This window comes from Dreissena polymorpha, chromosome 5 (genome assembly GCF_020536995.1).
Source record: "Dreissena polymorpha isolate Duluth1 chromosome 5, UMN_Dpol_1.0, whole genome shotgun sequence".
NCBI lineage: Eukaryota > Metazoa > Mollusca > Bivalvia > Myida > Dreissenidae > Dreissena > Dreissena polymorpha.
This window is the reverse complement of record NC_068359.1, coordinates 100,737,122-100,749,976: the sequence shown is the minus strand read 5'-3', so window position 1 is coordinate 100,749,976 and position 12,855 is coordinate 100,737,122. Positions and strand designations below refer to the sequence as shown.

Below are 12,855 nucleotides of genomic sequence, written 5' to 3'. Positions count from 1 at the left end.
TTTCTTAATCAGGAGTGTTACTTTGTTGGTTTTAATATAATTCATACATTCTGTTTTGAAGTGTCATTATCTGTTACTTTTATCGTGTCCCTTGAAAAATACATTTGTTTGAAGGACTGGTCAATAGTCATGCAACTATGGGTCGTACAATACAATCTGATATGACAATATGATTTGACAAATAAACAATTACATAAACATAAGAACGATACAAAACTGATACACCCAGCCAAATACAATAACACTTTCCGGATAGTCTGAAGCTTGTTTTGAAGAGGCCTTATTTTAAACGAAAAAGTCAAGAAAAGCAGTAAAAGTCGTCTCTGATTGCCTGTCCGGAGTATATTGATATAATTTGGTTGATTCTATGGAAAACGTAATACAAAATCATAACATACTTTTGAAATACTTTTTTTTTAATAAAAGGAAACAATTGAAAATATATCGTTATCAAGAGTGTGATATAATATCACGAAATACCACTCTGGAGTCGACATGATAATCTAGGACGACAAAATTTAAACAATTTTGATTATGCATGTAGTAAAACAGAGCTATTACTTGACGAGATGTTTTCTCGTTTTTCTCGGTTTTACATCAAATCTCATGCCTTTAGTTTGTAAAATTTAACCAGGATCACGCTTTCAAAAGGAAACGTCTAAAATGATAGCGGAAGAAAAAATGTTTTTATTATCGGGCTTAATACATTTAAGCACGCGATACCACACAGAACGTGGCTATAATTGACAAAGAGGGAGCACATTTAAGCGTTGTTAGAGGGGCCGCGTTTGTTGGTTACAATTCCTGTCTAAGCTCCGTTTTCAGATTTGTCAGCGTCCACAGTTTTATCTTTAGTTTCAATTTGAGGATCAGCTGTATTTTCAGTTTCAGTTGTGGTGGTTTCAGTAGCTGTGGTAGTTTCAGTTTTAGTTTTTTCAGCGTTCACAGCGTCAGTTTTAGTTTCATTTTCAGTTTCAATGGAAGTTTCAGGTTTGTTAGCGTCCACAGCGCCAGCTGTGGCAGCTGTGGTAGCTGTGGTAGTTGTGGTAGCTGTGGAAGTTTCAGTAGCTGTGGTAGCTTCAGTAGTGGTGGCAGTTTCAGTTGCTATTGTAGATTCAGTAGTTGTGGTACTTTCAGTACCTGTGGTGGTTTCAGTAGCTGTGTTAGTTTCAGTTTGTCAGCGTCCACATCGTCAGTTTTAGTTTCATTTTCAGTTTCAATTGAAGTTTCAGGTTTGTCAAGGACCAACGTGACGTCATCGTGTGTGACGACGCCTTTCGACACGATGAACTTTTTGGTCTCCTTGTGGTTCTTGTTACTGACCTGAAAGAATAAACAAAGTACATTTGTATTTGCCTATAAATCCGAGAACAGCATTTCATTGGACAGGGCAACTATTTGTTATCGTAGAAAAGGTACTAACGTACACCTGTCGGGTTTTAAGCTTTTAAACGTAGCTCGATCGCATCGAAAGCCTAACGCTTATTGAACCGCTTTTAAGTCGGTTCCATGGTAGGCACACATACTGTACGTCTTTAAATGAGATCTGAAGAACACTCACACAGTGTTGATCCAACATGTGACATCCTGATCCTTAGGCGGACACCATATACACTCAGCCACGGTGAAACATTTCACCAGATTAAAAACGTGTTGGTGTAAGCTATCTTTGCTATCTCCCCCCCCCCCCCCGAACAACACATCTACTTAAGTAAGCTTATAGGAATCAACAATTTACAAACAACACATTAATGATAAAGGGGTTATTTGTTGGATTCGGTGGATTATCGATTTTAATTCACGAGTGATCAAAGAAAATATACATTTTCTATGATCACGAATGAATTAAAATCGATATTCCACCGAATCCAACAACTTTTCTATTTATTTTATGTTTTTTTACAGTTTATATACATTGTTAAAGAGTTTAACTAAAGAATTTCGCTGGGATAATGACGTCATTTTGTCAAAAAATGACGTTATTTCACAGTAAACAGTGAAAAGTATCGATACTTATGACTGATAATTTTCACTGTTTGAAACAGTGAAGTTATCAGTTTTAATTCACTGATATTTCTCTTTAAATATCCGGAAAAAATAAAATAAATATGGGTTCATGTGAATGTTTAAAAACCGTCTTTAGTTCAATAAATAAAAAAATACCGAAGCTATTGGATATTTAAATCAAGTACTGGCCGCCATGCTTTGACCTGAATGTCGGGAATGCTCGTTCTTTATGGTTCAACACAGCGCCATCCAACGAGTTGTTGTTTTGGTCCCGAATATATCCCTTTACACCAAGAAATGAAATCGCGACATAAAAAACACGAGGATTTATATTTATTCGTAATACTTTGTTGATAAACCAAACGTATGTGTTTACTTATTAAGCCTTTAAACTCGGAATAAAAGTGAAAATAGATGCAAACAGAATAACGCTTCAGTCAGTCATCAGTATCTTATGCAGAGAGTCATCGTGTGACAAACAAAATGGCGACGTCCATTTCAAGACATGTATTTTTCGCCGTTGTAAACTCTTTATTACTTAAATATTATGGTAGTCACACTATGTTGTTTATTTCTATACAATTATTAAGTATAAAGTGTAAAAATTACGCAATATCGACTCGAAAGTTATTTTCGTGTATTCACGTTAACGTCGTATTAATATTGGCTCTAGATTTCGATTTTACTTGCAGTGAAATTTCTTAGCGGGTCACAAAATTACAGCATCCGCTAAAAAAATTCGCAGTGAGTAAGGTCGAGGTAAAAAGCAAATATTTATACGAAATACATTTCTTACTGCTATGGCTTAGCAAATGAGCGGAATTTTCACACCAAAAAACACAAGTTATAAAGGGTATAAAGCAGAGCAAAATACCTATCTCGGCATGTGCGTCGCCATCTTGTTTGTCACGTGATTAGCCCCTCTGTTATGACCAGAAAGAATGCCTGTAAACTTTAATTCATTAAGAAAGGTGCTTAATTTTATTTTGATTTTCTAAAGAACTACAAGCTGATTAAAATTCGTATCTGAGTAGTTTTCGGTGAAAGTCGTCTCTATGTCTTACCCATGTGAGCCAACAAAAGGTAGTTGACCAACGCGCCTTTGTTCTTCACCCAGTAATCGAGGAGAGATGAGGAAGTCGGAAAAGGGCAGCAGGTCAATTCTATTGTGACTTCAAATATGCCTTCAGCAAGGTAGTTGTAATCCTGCATGCCGCCTGATTGGACTCGCAACTTAAAATTAAAATGTACTGCATGTTTCAATATAGGGATTTACACTGCATTTAACGGTATTTAAGTCATGTAAGCATCGTTTTGGCAAAACTGGGCTTAACGCATGTTCTTAAAGTGTCGTCCCACGTTGATCTCAAAATTGAACGGCGCCTTTCCTCCCAAGTAACCAGCTTACAAACAGGATGATGATAACCAGACCACCAACGGGATGATGGTAACCAGCCCACCAACGTGATGATGGTAACCAGCCTACCAACGGGATGATGGTTACCAGCCCTTCAACGGGATGATGATAACAAGCATACCAACGGGATGATGGTAACCAGCATACCAACGGGATGATGGTAATCAGCTCACCAACGGGATGATGGTAACCAGCCCACCAACGGGATGATGGTAACCAGCCAACCCACGGGATGATGGTAACCAGCATACCAACGGGATGATGGTAATCAGCATACCAACGGGATGATGGTAATCAGCTCACTAACTGGATGATGGTAACCAGCCCAAAAAGGGGTTGATGGTAACCAGCATACCAACGGGATGATGGTAACCGACCAACCAACGAGATGATGGTAACCAGCCTGCCAACGGGATGATGGTAACTAGCCTACCAACGGGATGATGGTAAGTAAATGCGTTATCAAGATATCGCGCGGTAACGAAATGGTCTTCGGACTGACCTTCCAACCGAGCGGAAGACGGACCGGTTCAAAGAAATAGTTGTATGCTTGCTATGTTACTTTCATTCTTACCTATTAAAGGATACATATTGGCTCCGTTTGTAATGCCATTCTTAAAGTTCCAGTCGCATTTGTAGTCATCTGTTTTAGCCATAGAGTGATGTGACCTTGCGAAGGTCAGAGCTAAATACTGGAAAGTGTCGTCATCCACACAAATCGATGGTTCGCGAGGAATTTGGCCCCACCAGGCTTAAAATGAATTTAACGTAAGGCATTACACATCAAGTAATTAAAATTAATTCGATGCAATAGTAAACAAATCTAATTCAATTAATGGCTCATTCTCTGTCATTGCGTTCTGATTATAAGTCATCAAGGGTTACGAAGACATACGGCTTGAGAAATTAAAGTCGTAAGGGTATCTTGCAACCAAAGCCAAGGCGTGCAAGCTGGCAGAGAGTACAAAATTGTAGTTGTCCAGCCAGTCTAAAACGTGTTGCGTTTCCGGTTGAACGGGTTTCTCTGCCGCGTCGTGAACTAAATCGGAGAAGTTTTTCTTCAAGTCCGTCTCGTTGGCGTTGTATCTGAATAGGAACTGGCATGATTAACACATCACCGGTGTTTCTGATAAAAAATATACAAAACCTTTAATTTTAATATCTGTCACAATAACAAATGCGACGTTTTTATACCACACTTTTAAGTGTTCGCAAGCGTTTTTTTTTGTATCTGACTAAGTGAATTCGTTTCCTATTTGACAAAAATGCGAACTCGGTCGCAGGTAACGAAGTGATATAAGATCTGATAGAGTTTGATAAAAATTATGATATGTGACTTCATGAGGTAATTTTAGCGAACACAAACGATCAGGGTGGGCGAATTTGCGCCTCTATGAGATTGGAGCCTATTGCGCTTCCATTAAATATATTAAAATTGCTCTGGTAAAATCGAGCTTAATGCATATGCGTAAAGGGGCGTCTCGCATTAGACTATTCAGTCCGCACAGGCTCATCCGAGACGATATTTTCCTCTGTTCTGGTAGTTATCGTTAAAACGAAGTCACTTCAACACAAAAATCTAGTTAATCCAGAAAATGTCGTCCCCGATGAGCCTGTGCGGACTGCACATATATTAAGCCCTTGTTTTCCATGAACGAGGCTCATAAATAAAATAATTACTATTACCTCTTTTAATGCATACACCTACCTGCCTAAGATACCCTCGCACCGACCCTCCACGGATATGCTATAACCATCGGGGTTCATTAAAGGCATGATGTGCACAGTGGTCGTGTTAAGAAACTGAGTCAGAGTCATATTTGTGCCGTATAACGTCACGTACAGGTCAATCAAGTGCAGCAATAACTCTCGACTTATGGCCTGAGAATTTAACGTATGGCATTCCACATTATATATTTATTACAAACCTTTTCGCGGCACAAAACATAACTTAACAATGTAAACTTAATTGATGAATTCTTTGTTTTAATCCCATTTCCAAAACCTTGTCGATGTCATACACGACCGTAAATAACAGGCGCCGCCACTTTTTTGCGATGCATTAATAAATGAGCCAATGCATCTTTCGAGGTTGCGCTAATGACCGGATGTTCTGAAATGGCACGGATAATTCTTCTAGGTGTTTTTCTTTCAAACATATGTCGCATTATTTTGAAAATCGGGCAATGTAGTGCGATTCCGCGAAGATTAACTTATCCACAAATGTACAGAAACATACAATCACAACCCATTTGGAAACGTGGAAACCTTTATAAGTTGTGGCGTGGTGGAGTTTTATAAAGCAACTCGAAGTATTTTGCTTGTGTGACGAGCGAATTTCTACCCGATTATTTCGCGAACGTCAACAATTGCGTTCAACATATATTACTTGCTGCATGTATACACACATTGGGTTCTTGCAGATCTTATAATTAATTTTGTATTTTCCAAAAGAGATGGATCCAATTCCAAAGAGGTGGTGCTAATGAGAGGAGGTGCAGCCAGTGCGCGATATGTGAATCTTCACATGACTTACATTTGATAGACATGTTCCATTTTCGTATTTCATTCCATTTTCAACGTAAATATTTAAATTCAAGTCTATACAGAACATATACACATTATATAAAACGATGTAAAAATATAAATATAAGTAACAGACTATATTAAGAAGTCAATAACCTGAAAATAATCACTTATTGCACCATATAAACCCAAAATATGTTATATTCAGTAAATGCAATAACTTCATGTTCAAAATTATCTCAAGAATTTTTATACAAGAAATGTGTTTATACAGCAACATAATTCACGAAATAATTAAAAAGACGTTACTTCTGCTTGAAACGATAAGTTTTGTACCCTATTACAATTTCTTAATTCACTAAAATGCAATGGTCAACGAACCTTAAATATGCTAAAATATGTCGTTTGTTTTCTAAAACATTTGCAAATAAATAGAATTGCTCAGGCTTTAATCGTTAACCTTTTTTAATTATACTCAAGTTTATTTCCAGTTGTATAGTGTATTCAATGACAGAAATCTGTAAAAACTATTTGAAACAAATGTTTCTTCATAAATATGTAGACTAAACTGTTTTCATTATATTTCTTTATGATCGAATTAAGTAAAACTCGAACACTCAATCTGGAATACGACACAAAAAGTGCATGGTCGGCACCGAAAATTAAAAAAGTTGAACATGTGCATTGGCGCCAACTCCTCTCCTGTAATTATCGCCTCTCACTGGGATTGGATCCATCTCTATTGGAAAACTAGCACATTATCTATCAGATCGTCAAGAAGCCATGATTTTGTGCATGGAACAGTTTATACATGTTCAACGCTATTTTTTTATGTTGTGATCGATTTCATTGGTTGGAACTTTCCTCCTAACACAGGCAAAATACACTGATTTTCTGTTAAAAACATCTCCATGCAACAACTTATAAAGGTCATCACGTTTCAAAATGGGTTGTTATTATATGTTTCTGAACATGTTTGGATGAACTAATCCTCGCTGAATCGCACTTAATTGCCGGATTAAAAAAAGCGAAATATTTTGATTTTTTTGAAAACCTACTCACTTTGCAATATTATCATTGACTTCCAAAAAAATCGGTCCTTATCGCCACATCTGAAGTAGCATTGGTTCATTTATCAATGCATCGCAAAAATAAGAGGTGGCGCTCGTGATTAACGGCCGTGTTATACAGCTTCCGTCGTTTGGTTTTTAATGGCATCCAACAAGCTCAAGGCAGTTTGGATTGGCATGTTCAAACATACAAACCAAGGGTATAGTGTTGTGGTGGCTACTTATTTATTTCTTTGATCCACTATACGAATACACCGTTCATTTTTACTGATCGTATGTGTTGTTGTCCCCAGGGAAACGAAAATAATTACGTCAGATAAACATACGTTTCACAAAAATGGACAAATATTATGAATTAATCAAACTTTTTGACTTTGTTGACCCTTAATGGCGTATTAAAATTTAGGTTACCAGAGGGGGTAATCACGTGACAAACAGGATGGCGAATTACATGCAGAGACAGGTCTTATCGCCGTGTAATGCGTTCATTTTGTAATAATAACCGCTCTTATCTCGACTTAACTCGCTGCGAATTTCCTGACGTCGCCATCTTGTTTGTCACGTGACTACCCCCTCTGGGTAACAGTTCATCAGTGTAATGCTCAATCAGTGGATACTGGTATATCAAAGCGATATCTACAAGATCTTTTTCCTTTATCGATATTATACATATCAAAAACTATTGCTCAACTAAATATTCATAGGCAAATACTTCACGTTAGGTGTAAGTATTAAGTTCCAATTATTTACACAAATAATGTTTACAAAATGCATTAACGTATTTTTATAAACATGCTAAATCACTTGCGCTTATCTCTGCTCGTTTGTAACTTAATTTCGTGATGAATAGAAACGACTTAAACGGATAAAGAATTAGTCTGAACTAAAAGGTATCTAAACAACGCCCTATACAAATTAATATTAACATAAATAAAGAACTATGGACTATGAATTCTGACCCTTCATGCAATAACTCGGCACCGATCAGTAGTATTACTCTAGAATATAGAAAGTCAACGGAGCTGAATAATTAGGATTATAATAGAAGCATATTTATTGGTCCAAAAGGATGAAATACCTCAGGGAAAGGTCTGATGACCTGTGACGCATAGATACCTCATTGTTGCGCATATTTCCGATGTACTTCACGTGCGGTCGAAGATCGATATTGGAAAATGAGCTGCCGATCGCCAGTACCCACAAGTCAGCGGACCGCGCTCTGAGATTTTAGCAGACGGTAAGGGTATCACGTTTACAGATTTTTCTAAACGTTTAAACGAAATGAAATGAACGAAACGATACCGTTTAAACGGTATCCATACGTCATTTTTAAAAGCATCAGTGCCATCACATTTCCAAACTGAAAGTAATGATTATTTCCGGAAGTTTTATTTAGTTAATAACCCATTTGCACAATGACGTCATATTAAAACCAACTGTTCTCGTCGTTGTCTAACTATTGGGTAACGCGTTTTCTACTTACATGCCGTTATATTTTGTAACAAAGATGAATTAATATTTAACCCATATTTCTTCAATAAGAGTACACCGGTGTTATTTTTTTTTTATTGTTTTACTTAACAAGTAGGTCTGGCTACCATAACTTTAAATGTCGCTTTTTATGATTTTTGACTGGCGCGACATTATAGTTATGGACCAACCCCATTAGGAAAGTCAACCAGAAATTCCCGAAAAGTGGACAGTTAACAAAGACCGGTCCAAAACAGCTTTTAAATGCAGTTTTTGGCCCAAATCAACCACTTGATTGGAAAGATTGACATTTTTCACATTTAACGGATATATTCTTTCACAAAATACTATCTTAGACATTTAAAATGTATCTATTCTGCTCTTACATATCGAGAAAACAGCGATGTGACTGACTTTCTTGAAATGAGAATCTCCCGAGATTTCACGGTCATATGACGTTATTTCTATTTTTAGTAACAAACCATGTGCTCAAGTGTTTTCAAATTCAGAATGACATTTCCCGGTATTTTAATTATTCTGGCTTATTTTGTAAACAAATTGTAGTGTCAATACAAAGTCAAAGTAAATATTGTATAAAACTACCTGATTCACAATGAAATCAGTCTTATAATCCACCAGACGTAAGTTGTTAATCACAAATAATAGATTTCCGAAAAACGAAAGTAATGTTTACAATTTCAGCATAAAATGTCAAGGTCGATCCGAAAGTATCCAAATGAAAACTCGTCACGTGACAAAGCGACAATGTCGTCAAATTTGTGAATTTCAGACTGATGAGAGTTATTTTCATCTTTTGTAAGATGCATTTGAAACATTTGAACCTTAAAATATTCCTCGATGCAGTAATTTATATTCATTCACCAATATATGTAGAAATGTATCCAAGAAAATGAGCTTTCTTTGATTTATAGCGTGACATAAATATGTTCATTATCTGTTCATTAAATTAAAAATGAATGCCGATGAATAAACGGCGGGAAATTTTCCTCATGCACTTCATGCCGACACGCGTTGAATGTTCAAGACAATTAGGGGCATGATCATGCAGGAAGTAGCGGAAAACTTTTCCCGAGCACTTCGTGCCGATGCGGGTTAAATATTCAAGACGTCTAGGTCGTACAGGTGTATTGTTATGTCTACGGTACTGTGAATAAGGGCCATCTGGCGCACGTGATACACATACGAGTCTTTTTCAGCAGCTTTTAAAGAATTTTGAAACATCGTAATGTAATGAACTAAAATGGATTCTGCTGACATTGACTGTCGTTTAAACGTTTACTGTTTTTGTAATCGTTTTTTAGCAAAACACGAAACGCCATCGTTTAAACGTTTAAACGTAATACCCTTAGCAGACGGACAGACAGACAGACGGACGAACGTACAGCGGACAGACAGGCAGGCAGGCATGCAGGCAGGCAGGCAGGCTGGCAGGCTGGCAGGCAGGCAGGCAGGCAGGCAGGCTGGCAGGCAGGCAGGCAGGCCGGCCTGCCGACCGACCGACCGACCGACCGACCGACCGACCGACAGACAGACAGACAGACAGACAGACAGACAGACAGACAGACAGACAGACAGACAGACAGACAGACAGACAGACAGACAGACAGACAGACAGACAGACAGACAGACAGACAGACAGACAGACAGACAGACAGACAGACAGACAGACAGACAGACAGACAGACAGACAGACAGACAGACAGACAGACAGACAGACAGACAGACAGACAGACAGACAGACAGACAGACAGACAGACAGACAGACAGACAGACAGACAGACAGACAGTCAGACAGACAGACAGACAGACAGACAGACAGACAGACAGACAGACAGACAGACAGACAGACAGACACTTTATTCAGACATAAACAAAAGTACATCGTCTTAATACACAAATAAACACATTATTTTCTGTCACCTGACTACGAATAACAACAAAGCATTATATAACGTAAACAGTCAATTTAAAATATAAATACAAATAAACACAATCGATAGTAAGAACACGGAATTTCTATCTAGGAGGTGATAAATCTATTTAACGGTAATATTAAGGATGGCATCTTTTATAACCAAAGTTTTTTTAAATATATTTAAAGTACATAAATTAGAAATTACTAATCTATCACATGATACTAATAGCTTGTGGAATTTAAATAAAGATGGCTTAAAATAAAATTTAATACATGATGAACGCTGTGGCTGATCAGGGACGACACCTTCACCTTGCATATAATTTTTCGTTTAAAGGAAGTCTCTTCGCCAAGAAAATCCAGTAAAGGCGGAAAGTGTCGCCCCTTATTAGCCTGTCCGGAATGCACAGTCGGGAATGACTCTTAACGCACATGCATGCAGTGCTACTAATGACAATTGGAAGGTAAATAGTATGCGTGGTTACCAAGCATCGAAGTCATATAAAGTTTGATGGTGACAAAGCTGTAACTTACTCCAATTAAACTGAAAAAGCTCAAGTGTTAACGCAAAACTAATAGGCATTACTTCGTACTGAAATTGACGTTAAACCGTTCTGAGGTTTAATAGTTTAGCGAATTTAAGATTAAAAGTACTATATTCAATTTACCATTGCATTTCGTTAAGTCAACAAAGATTTAACATGTTAATGCAAAGCTGTCAAACCAGGCGACCATGATCCATAAAAATAAAAATAACAAGACACCAAACACGACGCAATCTTGTTAAATGGACTCTGTAACTGTTTGAAAGAAAGTTTCATGGATACCAAAATAATGTAGGCATAATATGCTTACAAGCGAAACGTCACTGCCAACTGAAACAATGTTATCAAAATAGCAATGGGTGAATTGGAAATCTTCAATCAATTATCGTGTGTAGTGCCTTTCATTGAAAAAAGGAATACGTCGTTTTATTAATTAACTTAGACGATAATGTGTTCAATTTGTTCGCCCTATACAAGTTGATCCTCGCCAATAAAGATCGAAACTCGCCTTATACGAGAAAAAGGCGGCCAATATGGAAAAAATACGGCCAATACGGAAAAAGGTCGGCCAATATGAGATTCAGCCAATCAGAAACCAGGAAAAACTCGGCCTTATAGACGAGTTAACTGTTATTGTTTGCATTCGGGATTTGCCGCGCATGCGCACTGACTGGTTGGCAAAAAACACTAGTTACTGTAACGTAAAACATGTAAAAAGGGCTTTTGTTTAGTCAATAAATTGGTAACAAATCCAAATAAATCATTAAAACTCTTTAAAATAGTGCAAATATATCATATTTAGTACCACTAAATGTATATTCACAAATATAATTTCCTCTTCATAAAAATACGAAGTAGTTATAAGCATGGAGTAAACATGGTCGGAAGACTAAATACTGACAATTCCACAAAACAAAACAATAAATTAGCCGTATTCTTTCTGATAGTAAGACTTAAAAATATGATATTTAAACGATAACAAAACATCATATAATTTGATTTAGTGGTGTATATAGTGTTATTTTTTATCAGCGATCGAAAGTGCATTTTAATTATAAAATAAAGCAATAAAAAGCTGAATACATTACACTTTTTAATGCTGTGGTAATTTTCTTTTCCATTGAATGAATATTCGTTTCGTTTACATTTAATCACACTATTATTAAATGTTAGCATACATACGGAAAAGAACTCTGCATGTTATGCAAATTAAACTGTCTTTGCATGTATATTAAAATCGCTTTACTAGTGATAAGGAGTGATAAAAATCTAGCATTTTATGATCAATAAATCTATATATTTAATTTATTCAACGCAAGTATTTTTTACCCTATTGCGATTGCTTGTTTTCATGACGGTGTTTCGTACACTGCAATAACGTACAATCTATACACGTAAAAGCGGAGTTTACATTTGCCGGTACCCGTGAAATACCTCAATTGCATAGCAGTAAAATTGCACAATATTTTTAATTGATTTGTAGTTATTAAACACTGTATCATTATGATTAAACTGTCTACTAGTTCCTGTGAATCCATTTCCAAAAATGTCATTTTTTAAATGTTAAAATATTTTATTGAAGCAACTGTTCGGTAATTTGGCTTTAAATTTGGCTTAAACGACTGCTTAATATGCCAAGGGATGACATGGAGGTATCATAAATTGTGTTTAATGACAAGACACTTGTCTGCAACATGTGGTTAATGCAGGGACCCAAGTATAGGTCCCTGGGTTTATGACACCTTGTTTTCTTTGTAATTGTCTGGACAGTATCCGATCATAACGAGATAATCGGGTTGTGATGAACAAAGGTGCAATAAAACACCGAGATGAAAATGCTACAACAAAGAATGTCAAGATTGGTGTGAACAATTAAATCAAACA

At 36.8% G+C, this 12,855-nt stretch overlaps 1 protein-coding gene across 1 annotated transcript in view; it reads right to left on the bottom strand.

The window, feature by feature from the left end:
• Nucleotides 1–942: 942 nt before the first annotated feature.
• Nucleotides 943–12,855, bottom strand: part of LOC127831513 (carboxypeptidase D-like) — a 28,745-nt gene continuing 16,832 nt past the window's right edge. Inside the window, exons 8-11 of the mRNA XM_052356497.1 lie at nt 5,133–5,305; nt 4,357–4,510; nt 1,141–1,323; nt 943–1,050 (exon numbers count right to left, since the gene is read on the bottom strand). Coding sequence (XP_052212457.1) covers nt 943–1,050; nt 1,141–1,323; nt 4,357–4,510; nt 5,133–5,305 — 618 coding nt within the window. The remainder of the gene's footprint in view (nt 1,051–1,140; nt 1,324–4,356; nt 4,511–5,132; nt 5,306–12,855) is intronic.